This window comes from Myxocyprinus asiaticus, chromosome 31 (genome assembly GCF_019703515.2).
Source record: "Myxocyprinus asiaticus isolate MX2 ecotype Aquarium Trade chromosome 31, UBuf_Myxa_2, whole genome shotgun sequence".
In the NCBI taxonomy this organism is placed as follows: Eukaryota; Metazoa; Chordata; class Actinopteri; order Cypriniformes; family Catostomidae; genus Myxocyprinus; species Myxocyprinus asiaticus.
The window spans coordinates 31,882,270-31,893,292 of NC_059374.1; the positions used below are offsets into that span (position 1 = coordinate 31,882,270).

An 11,023-nucleotide genomic window follows, 5' to 3' on the forward strand; every position below is an offset into this window, starting at 1 on the left:
AACATGACAAAACAAATCTGTTATTACATTTTTAATACATTGTACACAGAAATCGAGCAACGTGACAAACTCTCCCATTACAATGACTGCTGTCACTCACTGCAGGTTACACTGTTTAAGACCTGCATTTCGACGCAAGCTCAGTGACGCTCTGCACAAAGTTCTACACTCTCGCAAATGCTCTTATTAAAAACAAAGCAAGTCTAATCAGCATAATAAATCAATTATTTACACCGCGTCTGTGCCTTGATTAGAATGGGAGCATTTTAGTTTTGTCGTGTTGCTCATTTGCAGTGTATTTAACATCTCCATTCAAAGTGAGCGGTGCAATATGCAATGAATCCAAAATATTTCCGAAGTGCTTTTTGCTCTTGTTCTACAGCTTCTTTTCGAGTATCAGGTGATGTTTCTTCAGTATTAATTTTCGTGTGCCACCGTGAAGAGAGGTGGGACATAAAGCAAGCATCTAGGCATTCAGATGGTTTAAAACTTGCGCATTAGTATCAGTTGTTATGTCTAATTTAAGCGGCTCTGATTGGGCATTGTCATTTCATTGCTCAACAGACATGTTAGTTATTGGTTAGAATACTCAACAGCCGCAAAAACACATTGTAAATAGAAACCACTGTGCAACAGGAGCAGACTTAAACTGAACACTGTAATCGTCAGTTTTCAGGATTACATAATCATGGCAGCCGTAATCGCGATTAGTTTTTCGATTAATTGTGCAGCCCTATTTATGGGTCTAAACTTCTGAAGAGAAAGTCCGGTGTCTCATAGCAGTCGTAGCGAGCATGCGGTAACCGCCTGTGTATGCGCGCACAGTTATATGGAGTATACTTTGACATGCTCGTGTTCGACTGTACGCAGACGCTGAATGTTCATGTCAAAGTGGAAGTTTACCTAGGGCTTAATTCAACCTGAGGCAACCTTTATTTCTCCCATCGTGATCTGAAGGCAGCATTATTTTTTCCCATTTTTAGTCTCACCCATTGTGTAAACTTATTGATCCACAGTTGGTCCACCAGATAACTTTACATTTTAATTATGTTCTGATTGGCCGTGGATTTGAGGAACATGAATTTACAGAGAGATGCAAAAGTCCATCACTAATGGACTTTAATGTATTTTACCCCATCATATGAAATATGCATGCAGGAATGTCCAAATGCACTGTGTACCAGCTTGTCCCACAGACACAGGTTCTAATTATTTTTATCATTCTAAGTGGTTGTTGGGATCTTTCTCTTAATTTTCATTATGATGATACATTAAACATGCCCCACAGTGGCCATCTCACAGCCTGCCAGCTCAGACAGGGAGACCCCTTCATCAAGAGCGACATCAATCCAGCAGGAAGGGGCAGCACCAAAAACCCAACAGCAAAACGAGCACGTCACTGTCATTAAAATAGTGCTATTGCGGACCACAAATTAAACCACAATACGACTCAAGTACTGGTAAATTATCAGCCCAAAATAGTCTAGTGAGTGACATAATCCCCTGCCTGATCCTGCAGTCCCGCCCTAAACTCATACAACATTGGCTGAGCCAATGTTGCTATGCCGGGCTGGTCGAGATTCTCAAACAAACTACGGTACATTGTTTTGATAGGAGAGAGCAGTGTTTACAAATATGGGAAAAGAAAAAGTATTTTTACATTGAAAAAAAAAGTACTCGACTCAGCTTTAAGTGGAACACTTTTACACCTGGGTGCAGACCAACCAACATTTTTTTTCCTAAAAGAAAGCTGAGCAAAAGAGATGACACACTTCTGAGCTGAACTAGATCAGAGTTTCACACTCCAAATCTCACCACAACTGGAATAAGAGCACACATAACAATCGAAAACAACTACATCTCTGTGGAGACACAAAGAAATATAGTTTAAAATACAAAATAAACGGTAACTCTCGTGTCATCTTAAATTGCCAACTCTCAGAAAATGAATGACTTCTGGTCGGTTTGTCGCTACAAAACGCAAAACGCTTTTTTCAAAAAAGTGAACACACTTTTACTCCGATGTCTTTACTAGGAGAGAGTGGGGGTCTGCGTCCAAATGGAAATGTAACACTTGCTGGTTATTATACTAGCTGTTGTGTAACACATGGTTGTAGGACATCTGCTGGTGCCCAGGTCTGCATCTGTTACCTTGATTAGATCAAACCAGTGTCTAAGGGTCTCCTTTTGTTCTACCATTGAGACAGATAAAGAAGATGTCATAATACAAAATGTCTCCCTTCTCCAATATCCACAAACACACACAGTCTACACAATTAATTTAGAGTGCTTGATGTAACCCTTCTCATAATGCAATTCAGCCTTCCACTAGCAGACTTATTGTTTAAGATGGGAGTGTGTGAAAACATTACCTGGAGTTTACACCACTTTTGTTCTTCAAGCTTTTGATGGATGGCCTCTGTCTATACGAAAGTACTTAGTGGATTCGGGGCATTACAGGACTGTATCATCCTAAGTCCAACCCACTTTCCCAACCCCTTCCCAAATCACTCCCCAATTTTGCACACAAATCACAAGTCATCTGATTTTTTTGTTTACCAGACTGCTCCCACATGCATGTGAAGGGAGGGCTTGTTAAAAATAGCAACAGCCACAATAGCACATTACAAGCACGCTGCAATCTTTCAAATGGCCAGGGAAGACAGGCCACCGACCAAAGATTCTTAGCTGCCCGCCACAGTCATTACTTCAATGTTTGAATTGCCTCCACTTCTTGAGAACAAGCAAACAGAGACAGCTAGTTTTTTTCCCCACAGGAATTTAGTGAGATTTAGTGACTCAATGATGAAAACTGCTACTTAGCATCATCTCTCTGCGCTCAGCTTTGAGATTTCAGATCACCAAGGTATTAAAGTGCCTCCAGATCCTGCAAGCCCAACTTGAACACACACAGTATATTTACATGCGCAGTTATAATCGGGCTACAGCAAGGTTTTGGGTATAGTCGAGCTACAGATTTCCTCTTTCTGGATATTTGAATATTTGAAGAAAGGATGTCAGTTGAGGAAGTGAAGTAGACGTTTTCCAGTTGACCTTGAAGCCCACTTCTTCTGGCTTTTTAGCAACTTGTTTTTTATAAAGTTCACCATTTATATTGTTTTCAAGAAGCTTGTCAAATACGCCCGTCTGCTGTTAATCGATCAAACGGATAGTCCCACCCCTAACTCACGCCATTGGTTGAGTCAATGTTGTGTTGGGCTAGATGATTTGCTCATAAGAGCAATTTTTATAGTGCCAAAGAGTTTAAGAAAATCAACATATGAATGGCTTACTTATACAGTAGTTGCCTCTGCATATTAAGCTGGGATAAAAGTATTTGATCTTTGAAGTTATAAAAAGTTACACTTAAAATATTCAGCATCTTCAAATGCAAAAACATGAATGCTGTCCCCTCATTCTACCAAATACATATGTTCCTAGCATTCGCCATGATACTTCTACCTTGTTTATGTTGCATTCGACTTCTAGGTTAAAAACACATCCCCAGCGTTGGATAAGTAAAGTAAGTTATTACTGTAATCAAATTCCTTTTTTTTATTTATTTATTTTTTTACAAAAAGTAGTGTACCATATCACTTGTAATCAGATTACAGTTACTGACTAACAATTAAGTTAAAGACTTTTAATTACTTGTTTGCATTTTGACAGTTAAGATGTGTGTGCACCCTAGCATGTCAGTGAACAAGAGGAAAGAAAAGGAAGTAAAGGAAGACATTATTTTGAAACAGTTTAGTGAAAAAACAAAGCTTTTCTATGTAAAATGTTTTAGAAAGAAACTTAAAAGTAGTTAGTAACATGATTACTTTTTCTATGAAGTAATCAGTAAAGTCAGTAAATGAATTACAATTTTAGAGAAGTAATTAGTCATTTGTAATTAATTACTTTTTAAAGTAACTTACCCTATACTGCACGTTGCGCATCACCTCTGTCTTTAGGAGCATGTGCAAAACACTGAGGACAGTTATGGTCCGATTAACATATATACATGCTGGATGAAGCCGAGCTACAATCGTATTAGTCTCGGGTAGGCAGACCTATGACTACAGCTTTGGTCTGGGCTCTATAGCAGCATTAATTGGCCAAGAACTGCCCATTTAGACAGGAAAAGCAATTTAACTGACATGTCAAGCGACCAATCACAGTCGGTTTTGTCATTAGGGGATGTTTAGGAGCGGGGTTATTGGAGATGTAACATACCATAATAAAAGATTGACATGGGGGAAAAATTATTTAAATAATGACGCACGAGTCTCCGCAAGCGATTGCACAGAAAACACACGGGAAAACAGCAGAAAAAGTGTAGAGAGTCTAAGCACAGCAAACCTCATTAAAACCTCATTATAGAGAATTTCACAGACATAACCAAGTAAACACAGCAGAAAATGCAGCTCTGCTTGTGGATATCCACTTCACTTTCTGCTACATGCCTCAAACGAAACTCTGAATATCTTTAAAAGATTTGAGGTCACTAACCTGGCAAACTTGGGCAAATTCTGTGATTATTTCGTACTCAAAAGCGCTCAGTCAATCAACGTGGAAACTTGTGAACACAACTCGGCTTCCAGACAGACTGATAAAAAGTCCTGTGTGCATCTACTCGCCGGAGGTCCATAGAACCAGACAATCAGATTTGCGCTGAATTGATCGAGAAAGCTTTTTCCAGTTTTGTGAACTATATGCATCAGACGGTTAGAGAACGGACTGTGGGCATGTGCAAAACACTGAGGCCAGTTATGGTCTGATTAACGTGTATACAGGCTGGACGAAGTCGAACTACAGTCGTATTAGTCTCGCGTAACCAGACCTATGACTACGGCATAGGTTGAGCTCTATAGCAGCTTCAATTGGTCAAGACCCGCCCATTTATACAGTAAAAGCCATCTTACTGACATGTTAAGGGACCAATCACAGTTGGTTTTGTCATTTAAAAAAAGTGTTTTCCAGTTGTGTGTGCTATATGCATCAGAAGGTTAGAGAACAGACTATGGGCGGTCCGTGCCATCTGAGGCTGAGACTACAATCGTATTATCTAGGGCTGTTAGTTTGACTTTGCAAAAATCTGACTGGTACGATTTCAATCAGACTAAAGCATTTACATGTCTTTTAAAAAAGACAAAATACTGTTTTAATCCAACTGAAATCAAACTTTTGAAGTGCATGTAAACATTCTAAACAATGGGAATACGCTCAGAGAAACTGTGGAGGTTACACAGAGGAATTTGCATCCTCCATCACTGGTTACATCAGCAACTGTGTGGATGATTTTCAGAACTACCCCAACCAGATACCCTCAAAGCTTCCACTTCAAAGCTTTTGATTCTAGGAACAGAGTACACATCACACTGAGCCAACTCTCCACAGGCATAAAAACAGCCAAGGCCTCATGTTGTTCATTGACTTCAATGGTCAGCCTAAGCTATGTACAGAGTCCACTCCTGTGCCCCATTTCCTGACCTGTGACAGCTGCTTAAATGCACAGTTACAGTCAAGCTACAGCAGGTTTTTGCATAGTCGTGCTATAGTCTTCATCTGTCTTTCCAAGTATACATGACACACTGTATAATCGAAAAATATACCTCTACCTTGTTTGTGATGCATTACCTCCATCTTTCAGATTATGTGCACAACGCCAAGGCCAATTCTAATCAGATTAACGTGTATACATGCTGAATGAAGTAGAGCTAAACTTGTATTACTCGCAAAAATTGGAATGGTACGATTTTTAGTCAGACTAAAGCTTTTACATGACATATTAAAATTAGGAATTACTGTCTTATTCTGACTGAAATCAAACTTTCACAGTGCATGTAAACTTACTGAGTGTTGCCAAACATCAAAGCAATTACATAACCTTTGTCAACAACAATGAGAGAGCCTAGAGCTATTTTGGTGCGATAGCTTTAAGTCTAAAGAAAAGACACACACACACACACAAAATCAATGATGTGGCACTCAAGTAACACCAAACATAGCTTCAGGTTCTTTGGTAAGCAACTCACCAAGAACTTCCCATGGACTATGAACACCTCTTTCTTAATGAAGAAGTTTTAACATTTATGATCATAGGTGCCAATTTATGCAGTTACAGAAATAATCAGACCAGCCCATCTGGCACCAACAATCATGGCAAGGTCGAAATCACTGAGATCACATTTTTGCCCCATTCTGATGGTTGATGTGAACATTAACTGAAGCTCCTGACCCATGTCTGCATGATTTTATGCTCAGCACTGCTGCTACACGATTGGCTGATTAGATAATCGCATGAATAAGTAGGTGTACAGGTGTTTCTAATAAAATGCTAAGTGAGTGTATACTGTATATACACAAAAACGTAGGTGCAGGATTTTAATGTGGTGAAAAAAACTACAAAGGAATCAGTGTATTACAATTTCTATGGTTATTTCTAAATCAAACCTCAATTGTTCTCATTGAGTGGTTTGCAATGAGAACCACTGAGGTTTTGTGTCATCGAGCACTTTATTATTGATTTTAAGAGTGAACTTCTTAAATGTCATTCTGTTGATTGAACAAAGTGATTGTATAATCTCAGAAGACTTGGAATATAACCATATAGGATAGAGTCGTATCGATTACATTTACTGTGGTTAAAAGGTTTTTTTTCAAGGAAATAGAGTAAATAATGACCTACTAAGGGAAGGTTGATAAGCCTTAGGTGCAAACCCACCAGAAGATAGAACAGTTTCTTCCTGCAAACCGTCAAACAACCCAATAACTTATACAGTTTACAAATGTACTGTCCACCCCCACCATATGCAGTAGTGTAACCTATCCTCCAGACTATGCTTGTTATTATTCCACATCAGCACAATCCTTGCCGCATTACAGTTACTTTATGAGCACTAGACACTGCACACGTTTACATCTTGCATGTCTGTCTTAACACTTATGGTCTGCACTATTTTTAACACTGTAAACTTCATCCATGTTGTTTACCATTTGGAATTTATTGTTTATTGCCTGTAATCATCATTTGCTGTGTGGCCTAGGTCACCACGCATTGTCATTCTTTGTTCTATATTTTTGGCAGTGGTTTCAGAGTAACTATATTTCTCTATTCTGGTTTCAGAGTAAATATATGTCTCTTATACTTGGCTTAGGCTATAAAAAGTAGAGTGACAACAACTTAAGTGAGTGAATATATTAATTTAACTGTGAGAAATACAAGAAAGAAGCCCACAGACAGTAGAAGAGTATCTTCCCTCACTCACAAAAAGGATTAACAACACAAGAAGCACCAGACCCACCACAATGTGACCGGTACCAGTGTCTATGGGAACTAGCAACATAAAAACTTCTAAGGTGGATGGTTTATTTATGGACTAATACCTCTTTTGAGTATTTAGAAGTAAGGTGGGCATTAGGTGGGAAATAGTAAAGGCCATTTATTGATTCAGAGAACAAGGTGATTGACCTTACTAAGCAGATATCAAGTTCATCTTCACAGAAAAGCCACTTGTTTATGAGGTTTCCAGAAAATAAAAAAATGAGACTGAGAGTGACACTCTTTGTTCCACAGGTTTAACCAACTGGGGATTTCATTATATTTTTTGGGAGGGGTTAACCAGCCTTGCAATATACCTGCATGTGGTTAAAAATAGCACGAACACTCCTCTGACATATGCTTGTTTGCAGAGCAGCACTGAGATAACAGGCTGTTTCACCTGGAACATAACGCTTTAAAACCAGCTACATCACTTTGATTAGTTTACTCGTCTACAACAGGTTATTGCAAAAGTATTCCACTGCACTGAGGATCAGTATGAAAATTTTTCAATATGAAAGCCTATACAACTTTATTATTACAAAAGCCTAAAATGTAAGTTCAAGCCACTGCAATACTTTCAAAACAGCAGAGGGTGCCTATTGGTGTCTTATGCACAGGCTTATTTCAATGCACAGTTTGACAAAATGTCACATTGAGGGGGTCGACAGGTGCACACTTAATTATTACTTCAAGAACCGGGAAATGATATCAGTCAAGAGGGGGTTTCCATGACCCCATTTTTTTTATTTTGTATCAACGCATCAACAGAAAAGAGCAATTTATGATTACTATCATGACCCCTATCCTGATGAATATTTAAAGAAATCACATCATTATGTAGCATATCAAGACCTATCATTGATCTCAACAAAATATACCGAGTCGCACTTATCTGATGTGTGCAACTTGGCATAACTATCCATAATATCTCAATACACAGTAGACTTTTATTCATGGCCACAGGGAATTCCGACCGCATTGCAGTTCGGCAATTACCTCTAAAGCGCGTATCTCGTGTTGGGTCAGGTCGTTAGATGTGGCGCACTTGGTCCGGAGACCCTTCAGACTGGAGATGGAAATCTCGATCAGGTTCTGGATGAGTTTGCACTGGTGAAGCGCGCCCATCCCTGCGTTACTGCCATCGGTCCTGTCCAAATGCTCATCATCACTTGCGACCATGTTTCCACCGTTGCCAGAGACACTAGTATCCATTCCTCTGCATTTGTTACGGCTTAAGGGTCATGGGCTCGAACCACAGCACACACTAGTCCAAAGACATTAGAAACAGCAGTGACAGTCCTAGCTCATAGGGTTGTACTGCGTAAGAGCGCAATACTCCTGGAACGACATGGAATGGTTTGACAGCCCGACAGAACGCGATGTCAGCTTGTTCCGCCTCAAGCCTGGTTTATACTCGCCGCGTCCGCGAGTTCGCGAGGTTGCGTGCGACAAAAATGACGTCATCGCGGCGTTGGCGGAAGGGCGCTTTGACTGCGCATGGGGTGTGCATCCCATTTTTGGTACCTAAGCGAACAGTACGCGCGACGCCGCATTAAACAAAAAAATGAACGACTTGTATGAGGCAATATTGGTTATATTGTTAAACATGTTCAGATACAACGCAAACATACAAAAACAAACCAACAATAACAAAAACACAATAAAAGTTAAATAGTTAAAAGAGGTTTCAAAGAAAAAGATAATTAATCTGTTAAATTAGATAAATCAAACATTTTAACAAATCCTTTTTTCTTTATTATTTTTACAAAGCTTTACCATCTTATAATAACACTGCCGTTCTATCAGAAATACATTAAAATTACGTTTATTTTCTGACCATTTCATCTTATGGATAACAAATATTCCATAAATAGAAATAGAAGTTTGTTGCTTTTTATTACAACTGTTCTTAAGACTTTTACATTGCCAAAAAACAATGAAGGCATAAACAAGTAACACAGGTTAATGACAATTAAGTAAATATGAAACACGAGCAGAACAAAATTGTGTGCAAATCGTTAGTAAAACAATTATTGTGTAAATTGTGGCATTTATTTAAATGATACAATTTACATAAGCATGCATTTACAAACGCATTTGTTTTGCTCATATTGCATGCATATTTACTGCTCAGTCACTACACTGCATGTTAGCATTTCTATAAGAGTTTATGTGAATGTAAGCATTTGAATGTACATTTTATAGAATAGTACAACGGCGGGCGCGTCAAGTATAAACACCTCTAGAATTTAAGGAGGTGCGCGCGCAGTCTGTGGTCCGGCGCACTCATTCAAACATTGTATCTTGAAACCTTGAACCCCTCTGAGAAGCGTTCGCATAGGTTTGAGCCAATGTTGGGTGTAATGCATTACTAATCAATTAATTACTCTAATTAAATTACTTTTTCATTAAAAAATTGAAGTAAGGGATTACTCTTAATTTTTCAGTAATTTAATTACAATTACTTCTGATGTAATTGCGTTAAATACTGTATAGACTATAGAACAATTCTATATAAAACAATAGTAAATATAAAATCGAAATTTAATGTCTAATGTTAAAAGTTATGCTTCTAATTTAACGCTGCCCCCTTAAATTCTTTGGCCAGTTCATGAATAATTTATTTGATTTAAATGATTTATTTGAAAATATGAAAAGAACAGTTTCGTGTCTGTCCTTGTATTTTTCATCTGGTTGAGGTTGATAAGGGTTTTAGAAAGTAATTAATAAGTAATGCAATTACTTTTCAGACAGAGTTATTAGTACAGTAATCTAATTACACAATATGTCATTAGTAGTTAGTAATGAATTACTTTTTTTAGAGTAACTTACCCAACATTGGTTTGAGCCTAGTCAGCTGTTTGCAACATAGTTTGAAGCATTGTATCATGGTAAATGAAATTGTTTGAAGATGCACAGCAGACCGTTGGTGGGTTGTTACATAATGGATTTCTTGTTTCTTGTTGTAGCTGAAACCATGTAGCCTAAGAGAAAAGTTAGACAGAATCGACATTTATAAGCTTATTTTTGAGTCTGTTGTTACATATAATGTTTCTGTTTTTTAGATAACTCAGTGAAAGTCATAGAAAAGTTATTTTTTTAGCCTACTTTTTTTGCACCTATACAGAAATCTGATATGGCAAAATATCTATAACACGTATAACACTATACGTATATCAGCCAAAACATTAAAACCACCTGCCTAAAATTGTGCCGCCAAAACAGAGCCAACCCGCATCTCAGAATAGCATTCTGAGATTATATTCTTCTCACCACAATTGTACAGAGCGGTTATCCGAGTTACTGTAGACTTTGTCAGTTCAAACCTGTCTGGACATTCTCTGTTGACCTCTCTCATCAGCAAGGCATTTCCATCCACAGAACTGCTGCTCACTGGATGTTTTTTGTTTTTGGCACCATACTGAGTAAACTCTAGAGACTGCTGTGTGTAAAAACCCCAGGAGATCAGCAGTTTCAGAAATACTCAAACCAGCCCATCTGGTACCAACAACCGTGACATGATTGTTGGTGCCAGATTGGCTGGTTTGAGTATTTCTGTTTATATTTCTATATTTGTATTGTATTGTATAGTATAGTTTATATTGTTCTGTAGTTCTTTGTACTGCATTGTATATTGTATTGTCTTAAACATATTACTGTATATTTTTTAATGTGCACTTTCACACATTATCCCATGGACAATTTCCACCAGCC

At 38.2% G+C, this 11,023-nt stretch overlaps 1 protein-coding gene across 3 annotated transcripts in view; it reads right to left on the minus strand.

Annotated features, from left to right (window-relative positions):
- LOC127421985 (kinase suppressor of Ras 1-like) overlaps nucleotides 1-10,293 on the minus strand; it is a 61,883-nt gene extending 51,590 nt beyond the window's left edge. For 2 of the 3 annotated variants that reach the window (XM_051665268.1, XM_051665267.1), the window contains exon 1: nucleotides 8,306-8,725. In XM_051665268.1, the coding sequence (XP_051521228.1) occupies nucleotides 8,306-8,521 (216 nt within the window). In that variant the 5' untranslated portion in view covers nucleotides 8,522-8,725. Of the gene's footprint in view, nucleotides 1-8,305; nucleotides 8,726-10,141 lie in introns of those variants that run through there. The other variant, XM_051665272.1, reaches the window with a different exon arrangement.
- Between the last annotated feature and the right edge of the window lie 730 nt (nucleotides 10,294-11,023).